The sequence below is a fragment of the Anomalospiza imberbis genome, chromosome 5 (genome assembly GCF_031753505.1).
Source record: "Anomalospiza imberbis isolate Cuckoo-Finch-1a 21T00152 chromosome 5, ASM3175350v1, whole genome shotgun sequence".
In the NCBI taxonomy this organism is placed as follows: domain Eukaryota; kingdom Metazoa; phylum Chordata; class Aves; order Passeriformes; family Viduidae; genus Anomalospiza; species Anomalospiza imberbis.
In genome coordinates this window covers 14,422,561-14,437,721 of record NC_089685.1, presented here as the reverse complement: position 1 = coordinate 14,437,721, position 15,161 = coordinate 14,422,561, and the positions used below count along the sequence as shown (strand labels likewise).

The 15,161-nt window shown below is 38.7% G+C and overlaps 1 protein-coding gene across 1 annotated transcript in view; it reads right to left on the bottom strand.

Annotated features, from left to right (window-relative positions):
- The window catches only part of SLC2A13 (solute carrier family 2 member 13), a 138,680-nt gene that overhangs the window by 105,376 nt on the left and 18,143 nt on the right, over nt 1–15,161 (bottom strand). The window contains exons 2-3 of the mRNA XM_068189716.1: nt 5,327–5,486; nt 1,285–1,493 (exon numbers count right to left, since the gene is read on the bottom strand). Coding sequence (XP_068045817.1) covers nt 1,285–1,493; nt 5,327–5,486 — 369 coding nt within the window. The remainder of the gene's footprint in view (nt 1–1,284; nt 1,494–5,326; nt 5,487–15,161) is intronic.

Below are 15,161 nucleotides of genomic sequence, written 5' to 3'. Positions count from 1 at the left end.
ATCATGGCAAAAGATTTAAGAGCAACAAGCAAGGTCATAGCCTATAGCCCAGTGATGAAAACAAGGGATTGAGTAGACCAAATGCCTGCTCCTTTTATTTCTACAAAGTGTTAAACTTTAGTACTAGACATTAAGTGGTTTTCCACAGAATAGCCCAATCCCTAATTAGAATGAAGGACCTAAGCACAGGACTCTTAAGCCCAAGCTGTTCTATGAATACCCCCTTCATCTTTTTAACAAATTAGCTTTCATGAACTTCATTTCCCAACCCCAAAGAACTGGGGAAAAAAAGGTATCCAAAACCTCAAAAACATAATGTGAGAAAAAAACCCCAGCTCTGCTTCACACTAGTGATGAATATTTTAAAAATCCTTCAACTATGTGTCAAATAACTTTTTCCAGACACATAATTATTTATTGTAAGGTTCAAAGACAAACTCAATAAGGCAGTGAGAATAGGTATTATCAGATGCTGAATCTCAGTTTACACAGATGTAAAGTAACATCCATTTTTCTTTCCACCAGCTCTAAGAAGATATAGTATTTTCCTGCCAAGGATAACTCTTACTTTAAGAGTCTTACTTGACATTCTCAGGTCAACACTTCCAGCAGAAAGCAAAGAAAAAATATGCAGAGTAGAGAAAGTCAATCAAATGGTAATCTTGTTTTATAAGTACACCCATGAACACAGTTTTGAGCAAATATGACAAAAAGATTCAAAAGAGTGAAAAAAAGGATCTGATTTAGGTGCCTTACTCTCCTGGGTAAGTCAAAAGGACTTTCAGAAGTTGCTTTTACAGAAAAGGAATCTCTGTATTACAGGCCTTGTTTTGTACATCTTTTCAAAGGCTTCTTGTCTAGAATGCAGTTTGCTGGATAATTGAGGAATGTACAATGCCTTCTGACCTCTCTCGTGTCTGTTTGGCCTTTTCCACTGATGAAAGAAACCAAACTTTATTTTATTTATTTCCTCTCTTGGAGATGTGCATTCTTAAACTGATCCATTTTCTGAAAACAATTCTCACGTTAAGTGTAGGTGGCATAAATTTAGAATCCTACACAACTTTACTCTTCCCTCACTTAAGAAATCAGAACTTAATTTGAAAGTGCAGGATCATAGAAATATCTTCATTTTTGAAGCTACCAGTACATTAAATACTTCAAAGAGCAAAACTGATAAAGATAAATAAAAGCATCAAGCTCCCACAGGCTACAACTTCAACATTTCTCCTGATTTTTATCTCCTCAACGATAGACACAGTGGCCAACAAGTATTCAGCATACCTGCTCCAACCTCTTTTTCTTCTTCTTCGATGTTGTTTTTGATGCTGTCGTACTCTTCATCAATTGCCTGGTTGCCACGCATTTGAGACAGGATTCTGCGTGCCCTCTGAGTCTGGCCTTTCTGAATGAGCCAGCGGGGACTTTCGGGAAGAAACAGGAACCCAAGAAACTGTATCACTGCTGGGACAGCCGACAGGCCCAGCATGTACCTGGAAATAAATAAGAAAATAGATAAATATCTACTATTTGCCTACAAAAACACACTACTAGAAGATTCAGTTACAGCCAGTCAAACTGTATTTACAGATCAAATCTCCCACTCCTCATATTCTTTCTCACTGTAAGTTAAGGGGGCGAGGATCATATTCTGTGGGTATTTTAGAAAACATGATCTCTCCTTCATTTCCAGAAAATCTCAGGGACATGGTGACTATTCTGCCACCACTGACTCTAGTATCACTGGTCCTGAGGACACTAAGTTAGACTAAATAAAAAGCCTGAAATATTACACTGGTTTGGAAACTGTTAAACCCTTCAATGACAATTCAACAGAAAGCAAATGCGTGGAGAAAACCATGGACAGTTGATGACAAAGATGAGACTGAAATCCTGCTGTTTCATCAACATATTAAAATAAACAAACAACAAAAAACAGCTGGAGAACAATGCATAATTTGGTCAGTAGTACATACACATAGACACATTTGCCAGTTTTAATTTTGAAAATTACTGACTATAAGCAGAAACACTGAAAAAAGTTCATTTCACCAGCACAGCAATTTACATGAGATCTTTCAGAGAGACTGCTTTTAAATCTTCAGTCAGATGCAGTGTGAGGTTTTAAATCAAAACTGCATTTTAGATGCCCAAGGGTTACTATGTATAGCATTAAGTCTATTTCTCTACTCAGCAGAGAATTTCCACTGGTAAAAGCACAGTTATGCTTCCAAGGATCTGCACTAACACCTGTGGCAACACTCAAGCAGAGTTATTTGCTCCATCCAAAGTGGGGTAAAAGGCTGTGGAAGACAAGCACACCACCAATTTTCATGGGTGGCTCTCATCTATACACATCACATATTTATATTTCTTCAATAAAACAATAAAAGGATAAAAAGAATTGCAGAACAATGTCTAATTTTGTTCTGCTTTTTAAATCTGACCTTTTCCCATTTACACTCATCCAGATTCTTTTCACTTTCATTAAAGACTTTAAACAGTGATGGTGTCACCTGTACATTACTGCAGTTATCACAGGTTTCACATCAGTGGCTATAGTCATTAAAACACCTCCAGAAACCAGTTCCTCTGAATACAGAGGTAGCCTGTACTCATAAATAAATTCACACCTTGACATCAGTCAGGAGATTAAGGAGATTTGCTAGTCTCTCCTCTAGCTCCTCTCTCCATACACCAGGATGCATTCTTTCACAGGTGATTCTGCAGCCTCTTACCTGGATCTTTTTATAAAGCATGCATCAGATTGCTAATTGAGTAGAAAGGAGAGAACTATTATTGAAAACCTTTTGTTTTCAGGGCAATGAACCAAATGCATTTGTCAAGTCCAAATGCATTTTGAGTAAAAATGGAAAAATACTTTCTTAGAGGCATTTGTGGATTTAATGAAGAAAAACATGGGCAGTACAACAGGCAGAAAAGTGGAGAATGGTAAAAAGAATACACAAAAGGCAATGCAAAGAGGATGGCCATCCCAGGACAATGAGCATTCAGACCAGTCTTCCCACCCCCAGTTGAGCCCTCAAATTCTTCTTAAAACCAGTCAAAATTTCCAAAGGTCATACAAGCAAAACTTGGTCTAGAAAGAGCTCAGTTACCAGCTCTCTTTTTTTTGGTAACACTTTAAAAATTATATAGCTCACTGCTAGTTAAAAAAGAAAAGCATAAGAAAGAAAATAAACTCAAACCATAAAGTCGGTGGAAGGCTTACCAGCTGAGTAGTCTTCAGTCAACATATCTAACAGTCACTAATCCACTAATGTTCTCATTCCTCATTTGCTAATGCTCTCATTCATTAATGGCCTCATTTATTCCTACACTTTCCTTCTCCACAAACATTTTGGTAGCTGTGCACAAAACACATAGACCATTGAAGCTCACCAAATTGTAGATTCGATATCTTTATTGGAGTGATATATAGAAAGCCTTTTCTATTTTAAATGTAGAGTAAAACAAACTCATAGAGATTAAAAGCAATTGCTGTGTCCTGTCAAAGTGCATGCCGAAGTATGTTTTCATGCATCTAAGTATGCAGATTTAGTCCTTCAGTCTCCTGATGCCTAAATTTCTGCTCCTCCAAAGCCCTTCGGTCACTTAAATGCAGCAGAGCCTCCAGAACTAAGCAGTTGGGTGCCTGCAATCATCTTAGGAGGCAAAATCAATCAAGGCTCCTGGAAGTTTGATTCATACCAGTTGGACTCTATTGGATTGCTTATCACAAGCAAGACAACAAAGAAACATACAGACAGTGCTCTCTCACTGAAGTCAGCGTCCAGCCTGCAACATTCTGGTCAAAGTTGAGTAAAAAGAGCAAGCCAGAAGGAAAACATTTAGTTGAGAGGGAACATCCATTGCAAGTTCTAGAGTTAGTGTAATTTTCAGAGCAAGCCATTTTGATATAATCAATTTAGAGTAAAAGCAGGCAATTTTAGACATTTCACACAGCAAGCCAGCTTTCTCTAATATAGTTCTTTCCTATACAGATTACAAGACTTTGTGTTTGAAGCCAGATGTCTAGCAGACCTGAAAAAATCCAGCATGAAATTTAATAAGTCTGCTGTAACATTTCTCCTTCTCTGACATACTGCTGCAATACTATTAAGATGGCATTAGCAGGGTTTATAAAGCTAACCTAAGGGTCATGTTAAATATTTGTTTTCTTTGGTTCATATTAATTTAATATCCAGCATTACCAAGAATAAGCAGAGCCAAGAAAAATTAAAGTTCCTTATTGTTTGTTGCAGCACTCCTGTGCTTAGCCATTCAGTCAGTAAGAGATAAAATAACTGCTGCAATGTTCCTTCTTATATGTGATGACTCAGGGGTAGACATTTGTGATTTCTCTCCACGCGTTTGCTGGCCACTCCTTTCGGGTGACAGACCATCTGTACTCTTCCCTACTCAGCCTTAGGTTGCAATACACTAGCTGAGGATGGTAAACTAGTACACCATCCTCAATTAACAGCTCCAGCATTGCAGCTGGAATACTTGGAGACCTCATCACTGAGGTGGTAGCCTGTTTGTTCACTCCACTCAATCCAACAGAGCAGTACTTGGCACATACATAAAACACAGCATTACTGCAAAAGTCACCCAGCATGTGCCAGCAGGCTGCAGAAACTATTGCTCTTCACAACTCAACATGCCATGCTACACTAGGACTACAAATACAAGGGAAAGCCACAAACCAGGAATAACAATGAATCACTAAGAGATGTCGCACAACTGGAGCACGTGACATAGAAGAGGCTGAGAGAACTGGGTTTGTGCTGCCCAGAAAATATATTTTTATTATTTTATAACATCAGCTTTTAACTCTAAATTTATGCTACAATATCCTTCAATTCTGATAGATTACCACTGCTCAGATTAAGACTATTCAAACGTCACCTCTATCTTGCATATAAAGCGTATTACTTACTGGAAATTTGCCTTTTGAAAAATCAGCATGTAATTATTGTAAATGCAAAAGGCAAGCTACCTTCATAAACATCATGACAATCATTCATGCTTGTGATGCATGTTTATTACCCTCCCACTTTAAAGTTTAGCAAAATCAAAAAATCTGTGCATACTGTGAATATTAAGCTAAAGCGAAAGCAGTAGGGGTCTGTTTTGGCAAGATTTAATTATTGAAGTTCCATTTTAGTATACAGCTACTATGTGTATACTGTATACTACTGTACTACTGTATACTACAGTATACACTTTCTATGTAAATTCTGTTTTACCAACAAGAATTATAATAGCTGTCAACCAAATCAGGACTATGGCAGCTTGCTTTTAGCAAGGAAGGCTCACAAACCTCCATCCATCCTTCGCGAGGTAGCTGAAGATCCCATCGACAACACTTGCGAAAAACTGCCCTCCAGTGATGAAGAGAGTGTTAATGGTGACTAATCTGCCTCGTAAGTGCGGTGGAGCCACTTCTGCAATGTACACTGGCACAGTCATAGATGCTACACCTACAAGAACAAATTCAGTTACAGTTATAAAATATTAAGAGATATTATATTGTTTTTTCATCATAAAATACTATTTTGGGTTTGGCTGAGACAGAGTTCATTTTCTTCATAGTAGCTAGTATAGGGCTATGTTTCATACTTGTACTGGAAACAGTGTTAGCTATTCAGGATGTTTTCTTTATTCCTTACACAGAGTCAAGGCCTGTTCTGCCTCTCACCCCACCCCACCAGCGAGGCTGGGGGCACACGAGTAGATGTGAGGGGACACAGCCAGGACAGCTGACCCCAACCGATCCAAGGGATATTCCAGACTACATGGCATCATGCCCAACATACAGAGCTACGGGAAAAGGAGGAAAGGGGGGACATTCAGAGTTGTGGAGCCTCTCTTCCCCAACAGCTGTAACACATGATGGAGCCCTGCTCTCCTGCAAATGGCTCAACACCTGCTTGCCCATGGGAAGGTGGTGAATGAATTCCTTGCTTTGCTTTGCTTGTGTGCATGACTTTTGCTGTACCTACTAAACTGTCTTTATTCTAACCAATGAGTTTTCTCACTTTTAGTCTTCCAGTTCCCTCCCTCACCCTACCAGCAGGGAGTGAGCGAGCAGCTACACAGGGCTGAGTTTCTGACCAAGGGTGGACATGACAAGCAGTGACCCAAACTGAGCTGGCTTTGGTGCCCAGTAACTCCACAGAAAACACCACCTCTCCTGCCCTGAGTGACCACCCTAACAGAAGGAGCCCAAAGTCATGGACTAAAGGAACTCAATGGACATTTATGGGCACTTTACAGACATTTCACAGGGGTGGTCCATAGACTACGGGAATGACATCTGTGTATTACATCAAAGAACGGGAAGGGGCTTCATGGGTAATAAGAATGCACTGCATATAGATAGAATAAGGGGTGGAGAATGTGCTGGTTTCAGCTGGGGTAGAGTTACTATTCTTCATAACAGCCAGTACGGGCTGTATTTTGGATTTAAACTTAGGACTTCATGTTTACAAAATTAACTCTATTCAAGGCAAAATCTGCACACACTTAAATGAAATAAGCTGGACAAATTTGATTTCTGACTTTCAAAGGATGAAAACAACAAAAATGCAACTAACAAACTCTAGAAGTATACAGAATGTAAATGGTTGCTAGCGGCTGTATCAGAATTTCAAGGTTTGATGTAATGATACAAAGAAAAAATTTCTTCAATTCACATTGCATGTACACTGAAATTAAATAAAAGGATAGATATAACTATAGTTTCAAAAGAAAGAAATGCTATGTTCCAAGTAAGCATACATAAGTCAAAGTGACTAGCTGAAGACATCAGGTATTCACAAAACCCTCTTTAAAAAGAACTTCAGTATGGTTTCCACAAGCAGAAACAAAACCAAGGCCAAGCATTATTGTTACTATTATAATTGTGTAATTTCATTACTGTTATAGAACAAATTGTTTCTTGACTTAGTTTAAAAATATTCCATGTGCTATTTCAAGTACAGGTTGGCTGGGCCATGAGCAAGCTGATCTAGAGAATGGCCTCCCTGCCAATGCAGACGGACTGGAACTAGATGATCTTTAAGGTTCCTTCCAATCTAAGCCATTATACGATTCAATGCAAAAAACTATCACCATAAGGAAACAAGGACTAACACTAAACCACAGCTGCTTTTTATTCTGTCCTATTTCCTACTAACTAGGCAATAAGTCATTTGTGCAAAAGACAGAAATGTCCACAAGGAACACACACAAACTGTAAAAACAGTACACCAGTGTATGAAGAGCACACCTGGGTGCAGCACATGCTTTGGTGGTTGAAATCCCTATTTCCTTTCAAGAAGCAACCCTGACAAGCAACAGTGATTTCTTCTGTAGTTAAAAGTGGAAGTACATTGGCAGCAGCCACCCAAAAACCAATTCTGACTGAAGTCAGCTGAGATGCAACTTGAGCACAGTGAGCACAGCCAAGCACCATCAGACACAACACATCTTCCAGCCTGGGGCAGCTCTACCAGCTCCATACAGACAGCCCCACACCAGCACGGGCCAGTGCCAGAGCCCCAGCAAGAAATGGGGTCACCTAAAAGCAAGCACATGGCTCTTGAAGCACAGCTATGGTTCCTGGCTTGTGTCACAGTAGAAGGGCTTCATCATGGGATGGCAAAGGCTTCAGCTAGCACCCCACTGTCTGGCTGACTCGCCAAACTAAGAGCACAAAATCATCTTTAGCAACAAAGTTAGCCTGGCAGGACTGCTGGAAGCCTCCAAAAGCTCAAGCGAGGAATACAGATTGTTCAATAATAAAATGACATGAGAAGATCCTTTGTTGTGATAGATAAACACGCACAGCAGCCTCTCAGCATGATAACCCAGTTCCCAGCAGGGCCTCCCAGGACATGCCAATGCTTCCTCTCTTATCAACTGAGCAACTGGCACAGAATAAAAAACCCAAATAAAAATCTCAGGGGAAGAATTTATACAATTTATTCAACCAATTTTCAAAGTCAACCAGAATGCACCATGGAAAGAAGCATTCAAATAGTCCTTTGTGTATTTGACAGAGAAGTGAATTTTCAAGCCCAGCCCACCATTAGGGGTGTTTCTCTTTCATATTTCATGTCAGTATTTGAAATAATGATGATTAAAGTGATGGAGACTGCACACATATAACAGCAAATCTTTTTGGGAAAACACAGGCGTGTGTCCACTTGCTGCAAACAAAAGCCACCGAGGACCCATGCGAGGCCACCGGAGCAGAGGGGCAGGGCCCTACAGCTGTGGCAGTCCTGGCCTAGTGAGGCTGGGCCTTCCTGCTCCCCCAGCCAGCCCTCTGCCTTGGGCATGTCACCTCCAATGCCCATGCTTGTTTCCCCACTGTGGTGTGGCCATCTTCCCACAGGCTCCTTGGGACTGTACGTTAAGATGGATCTTTGACACACATAATCATGTAGTGAAGCTAATTTGAGAAGTAAAGATGGCAACATCTATATGTGGTTTTTACTGGAAAGCAGTCAGAAGGATGTGCACAACCAAAGCCAATATATGCTTTGTAAAAAAGCTACCTTTTACCCCCTTTCAACTCTTAATGAAGACTGATTGTACCAGGACCTGCAGAGGAATCTTATTCAAAGCATACCAGCCAAAATGCTTCTCAGGCATCCAAAAAACAGAGCCACACCATTGTCCAGACCAGCAGCTCTCACTGATGTTCAGAGCACACCACTAGCCCTGAGACACTGCTAGAACCACTGGTAGCCACAGCTATGACACTTGCCTCTTACAGGTGAAGCTAAAACCTGTTGCGTAACATGGGCTTGGTATGAAAGTTAATGTGTGTTTGTAAAAAGTCTTGAACAAGAGGCACCATGACAACAGATCTATTGTTTCTGCTGCATTCTTCTCACAAGTTGATGACTACAGGAATAAACAGAGAAAAGGAAGCTTGCACACCCCAACAGTGTGTGATATCAGCTATTCAGCTGGCATTAATATAATAGCTGAAATTATTTATTATCAAACCTGCAATAAATAGCACTTTTCTCAGGGAAACCTAAGGACTTAGGGTATTAGGTCAAAATCACAAAAAATTGCTTAGACTGTTAGAAACATTTGAAGATCATCTAGTCTAACCACTGCTCAAGCAGGGGCAGCTAGAGCAGGCTGCCCCAGAACCATCCTCAGTTAGGCCTTGACTATCTCAACATGTGGATCTCCAACCAAAATGACTCTCTAATTCTGCAGCTTCCATGCCAGCTTTCTTGCCCTGACAAATGTGTTCACAATGTTTGCTGTCTAAAACAGCCTTTATGGATTCCTATTCAGACCTTACTTCCTCTACTGTGTGTCCCAAAACCTACAGGTTCAAAACATTCAAGCAAAAATCTCAATTCAGAAGACACATTTGTTACATATTTTCAATTATAATTTCAATATCAAAACATATGCTTTTCTACTCTTGAGTCTAAAAGAGTACAGCAGGAGCTTTCAGGGAACAGGAGGAGGCAATTAGGAAAGCCTTCCTGGTTCAGGTGATTGTCATGCAGCAAGCATTCATACACAAAAGCAAAGTTCTTCTTGAAAAAACACCAGGAGTGAAAAAATGACTATTCTGAAACTGATCAAAATAAGAGAAAAACATCATATGACTTCAAAGAAATAATATTTTAAATTCTCAAGTGTTATTTGCATTACTCATTTGCTTTTAGTTGCTGTAGAATGCATCCATGTTCTCCAGACTTTCTTCCTCTGATTTCCATTTAAGATGCACTAGAACACAGGAGAGTAAGTTCTTCTGAAAAGGCATAGTCAGAAGCAATGCATTAAGTATTAGCCAAGTATAAAAATCTCTAAAATACATAACCAGTATTTGTTATGTAATTATTTTAATAGCCAGATATAAAAGAGATTTGAAAATAAAGAACAGCTTTCCTAGCAAAACAAATATAGCTGCAATGGAATCTTTCCTTAATCCTTCATATGAGAATGCTTTCATTTAGATGACATTTTCTAATATTCTCTCACTGTTAAATTGCTCGCACCAAATAAAAGATTCTTGCTGCAGGCAAGTATATTACTACCTAACTAGTAGAGCTGATGAGTGACAAGACATGAGAAAAAGAAAATGAAAACAATTAACTGGAAATCTGTCAGAGAAGGCTGAAGTTCTATATTGTGCACCACAGCTATGAAATATGAAAAAAGAGAGAGCAGGGAAGTCCAGTCTTTATCCACTTGAGTAACCAAGGCATGAACTTTCTGACCTCATTAAAGGATAAAGCTTAGAAAAAACATAACAGAAGGTTCCTTACATTTCGACCAGAAGATGCATCTGATTTTTATATGGGAAGCATCAGATGACACAATGAGCTGAAATCATCACATTAAATGTTTTTCCACTCCTAAAATCACTTAGGAGACTAATTACTAGGGCTCCTACTATAATCTGCAGACTTACCAGTAGAAAGCAGAGACAAGTCTGCAGAGACAATTTTAGATAATCAAAAGACCAGAGGTGTGAAAAGACATCTTAGAGTCACCTTATCATCCAGAACAGTATTTCCAATATGAACATGTAAGCATTGGAAAGAATTAATTAGAAAGTTCAGAAATTAGGTCGACAAACCTACTGACAACAGAAATAAAAAGGTCAATGAAGGAGAGTTCCTATGATAATTAGAATTATATTTTAAGAAATTAGATTACAGTAGAAAACATAAGGACTAAAAAAGGAATCCAAGTTATTGTTTGTAAAATGCATTTGAGCATTAATGCTAAGGAAATTGAATAATTTTAAAGACTTCTTTGTGCAAGATCAGACAGATATAAATGTACCCTGTGCAGATCAGGACTTCCACCACAGCTCCTGTCACGTCTCCTGCCGACAGGAGGGAAGGTGCATCATAAGAACAACAGATGAGCAACAAAAGCTGGAGACAGGATATTGAATAAGATGCACTTTTACTGCTAGCACAATAAAAGAGCTCTAAGGTAGTAGAAATGTAAATGTCAGTCTTTTCACTGGCATCAGCCAATAACCAGTGTCAGGAGCAGCAAAAACACAGGGAAGGGTTTCTGACAAACTTTTGTTGTTACTGCAACTCAATTAGTCTTTCATGCTTAGAAATAAAGGGGACTAGAAGTGCTAAGGAGGCACATCCAGGAGCTGATGTCTCTTTGTACCATGGTCCCTCCTGTCCAGCTTGTGCTGACCCTTTGCATGAAAACCAAGCAAACCAGGGAATACAACCAGCTAGAAGGATATCCACCTGCCTCTCAAGGGGGTTGTACCACTTACCTCCTTTAAACAGTTCACAATGCCATCAGATGACTGTACCGGCCCCCAGGCAGGTCTAGCTATGACAATGGAGTAACCTGAACCACCATAGGACTCCAGACTGTCCAGGTGGAAACTAAAATTAAAATGCGAAATAATCATAAAAAAGTGCAAAGAAATCTCTGATCCTATTTCAGAGTACAGCGACTCAGCAATTAATCTCTATTAAAAACAAAGAACATACACAGCTTATTATAAAAATTTGTGTTGTTAGGAGCTCCAAATGAACAGGCATAAAGTAAAAAGTTTCCTTTCAGAACATCCTTCATTAACATATAAAGCTGTACTGAAGTACTTAACCAAGGTAAATTATTTCATATATCTTGCAAGAGCAAATTTTCATTAAAATGTTCAACTTTAATGCTGCCAACTTTAAAATTCACTTAATTAAGAAGCATCCCATAATGGTTTGTGTTAATGGTAAGGATTCCAAGCAGCAAGTGATTCCACAGACAGGGGATTTATGGAGGCAAACCTGATGAAGAAGCACGTTTATGGCAAAGAGAATTAGGAATTAAATATTAGCAGAGGTTGCTATGCTACAAGAACATTTAAATATAAAGTCAAGGTAAGCTGTTTGTGGGGGTGCGACAGGAGTATAAATTAAAGCAAATTCCTGTGGTGACAAGGGGAAACTTGCCAACCTACAGCTGAGTTAATGTTTTCTCACAGCAACTTTGCAGGAAATCTGGTAAACTTCCTACATCTTGGATGCTAGACATGCAATCTGAATTTAGTGACTTGGAAATACAATTGACCCCAGAAATATGTCACATTATATAGACAAGAAGACTTTCATCAAGTATTTTCTTTCAGTTGTGTTCCCACAAAATTATACTTTAAGGTTTTTGCTTTACTGTGACAAAATCAGCATTCTTGCCAACTGATAATTTTAGAATATTGCTCACATCTGAGTAGAAAACTCAGGAGGACAGGGGCAACATGTTGGTTAACTTCCTGAAAGAATTGAAAATTTCTACAATAACTGTATAATATTTACATCAAAGAAAAATTGATTTACATAGTTTGTGGAGAAAATAAACCCGTCACAGACAAAAGGGAGACATTTTAACTGCAAAGGATACTTATTTTAAAAGACCATTAGCTTTTACAAACACACATACAGAAGCTGTCAACAATCAGCCACCTCCTATTCTACAGACAGCTCCACAACATATTACAATTATATTGCTCAGCTTAATCAGAAATTAAGCCTTTTTATAGTCTCATGGAGTCCTTTTGTGCTGTTACAGTTAACACTTCAGCTTTCAGTAATGACAGCCAACCTAAGGGGATAACAGAGTGCCTTATTAAACATGCTAATAGGAAATACTTGAGAAAGCAGTGCATTCGAATGCTGTTCTAGTACACTAACCATCTCCCTAGCAGATAAAGTTAAAATATTCATTGCACAGCTTGTATTTGAGTGTGAATATCAGTGAAAGCTCAAGTCCTCTCCAATATCTTGGCTTCCCACCCATTGCACATATCTAGTAAAGGCATTATCAGCAGTTTATAACTGGTTACTGAAAGTTATTTCAAGGATGACTGGTAGCACACTTCCCTATTTAGTATCTCCCCTGTGTCAGATTAGTAGAAGTCAATTTCTTAGCTGTGGCACAACTGTACTCGGCTACAGGAGAGCACTGAAATGCACAAGGGCAGTGGGACAAACCAGCAGCACTAAAACCACATGAGAACACAGATCACAGTAATGGATGGACTTAGGTGCATCTCTTCTAGAATGGGGGTTCAACATCAGCAGCCTTCATTTAAGTCTGGTATTTGAACACTAATTTACTGAATTGTAGAGAACTGGTTCATCATAACTAAAAAAAAATCTGTACTGTTGAACATCTAATAGACTAAGTAATTCCAGACCTTTGTGTCCCTAACTAGCCACCAGCCCAAATGCGTGTGAGCAACATTGTAATTATAACCAAAACCTGATGTTACTATGTGGCATCCAACTGTGAAGGAGTCAAGGACCAGAGCAATCCGAAGAAATGCAAATGAAGCTCCTCACTAGTTGATACTGTCTCAGATTTATAGAACAATCATATCCTAATGAAACTGAATAAATATTTTTTTTCTGATGACCACAAGAAGGCTTTTTTACTGTTGTGTACTATCAGCATAGATCAAAACCACAAAATCCTTCTTCACTGCAGAAAACCTCAAATTGCGTCCAGTAGAAACAACCACAGCTGTCATATAGTAAATGCAATGCCGCAAGAAGGTAGCATTAGCCTTCCACAAGTGTAATTTCAAGTTTTCAAGCTCTCCCTTGTTCAAAAGACACAGAATTAAATCCAGCTCATAACAAAATGAACATGCCGACACAGAATACAATTCCTGCATAATTAAAGTTTTAAGGCCTTTCTCTGGCATTTCCAGGACAGTATCTCAGAAGAACTGCCTAAGGTGATCAAATATAATAAAGAGACATGAATATTCAACAAAGCATAATCAAGGAGGGACTATTTATCACAGTACTGATTTTCCTACACTGAAATTCTTTAAGTCAAGGACTATTTTTCATCTGGAAACTGGGGGCTATGAAATGGAAATAAGTGAGCTATGACTCTTGAGAGAAGACAGATAAGAATCACCTACAGGCTACAGTGTGAAAGTTTATTAAAATAAAGCTTCGTTTACATAGTTTATTAAAAGAAAACAGTTTAGGAGTTACAAAAAGAACGCAGTATCTTTAATAACAAACAGGCAGTAATTTAAAAAATACGGAGGATATTCTATGATTCTAAGTGTTAGAACCACTTAATCTGTGGGGTCATATTCAAACTCAACATTAGCACTATCTGTGGAACAGCTCATTTTGGGAAGAAAATATTCTTAAACAAATAACTTTTTCTATTCAAAATTATGTTGAGATTATTCAAAGTTATAATAATTTTTAAAAAATGTTAAGAGGAAATTTATCTTGAGTGACAAAATCAGAGAGTGGGATTTAATTAACTAGAGGCAAAATAATCAAGAAAATGATCCAGAAAATGTGAAGCAAAGTTCTTTGCAACTGTCCAAGCCTATGACCACACCTAGCACTACAGGTGTCAATTTACACTTCTCAGCAACCTGGAATTAGTTCCCCGTGTTCAGTCATTCTTTATGGCTACCATCTGTTCCTATTAATCCAGGCTGTGAAACTCCCAGCCAGACCCCACCCAGCAGCCTGAGTTCCTGAGTATCCCACTGAGAATGTCATACCGGGAATCTGTGCCTATAGCTCCTATCTGTGAGATCTCATTTCAGAAAGATACAAGAAATCATGAACAAATGCATTTTTTAATCATTATAGCAATACTAGAATAACTATCAACCCTAGAAGTGAGTAAAAGCTACCAAATGCAACTATGAAAAAGTTCTAATTTGTTCTGTCTCTGAATTAATTTTGATCAAGAACTATTTGCAAAAGTCTGTAACTGCATTGTAAGATGCAGACTTTTCATTGTGAAAGAGTAAAGCAGCCTAGATGTTTATACCACTCAAGACTTATTTTTACCACATGGCAAAAACTTCTCACTTGACAAAATAAGAGCTTTTTTTATTTTCACTTGAAAATTATGAATACAACATAGTAGTTTTCTTTATGACAGCTTGTATAAACACGTAAGTCAAGCACTACTTGATCTACTTCAAGAGTGGTCTCAGTTTAAATAAATACTAATTGAGATAAGCAGTGCTTTTCTGTAGACATTCTCCAGCACCAGCAGACTGCACTGCACACGCTGCTCACACCTAGGAAGAACCAGCAGTTGCTGAAGGTGCTCAGGTGTAGAGAGCGCGGGACTCCAGGATGGTTTGGATGGATGAGAGATCTCTG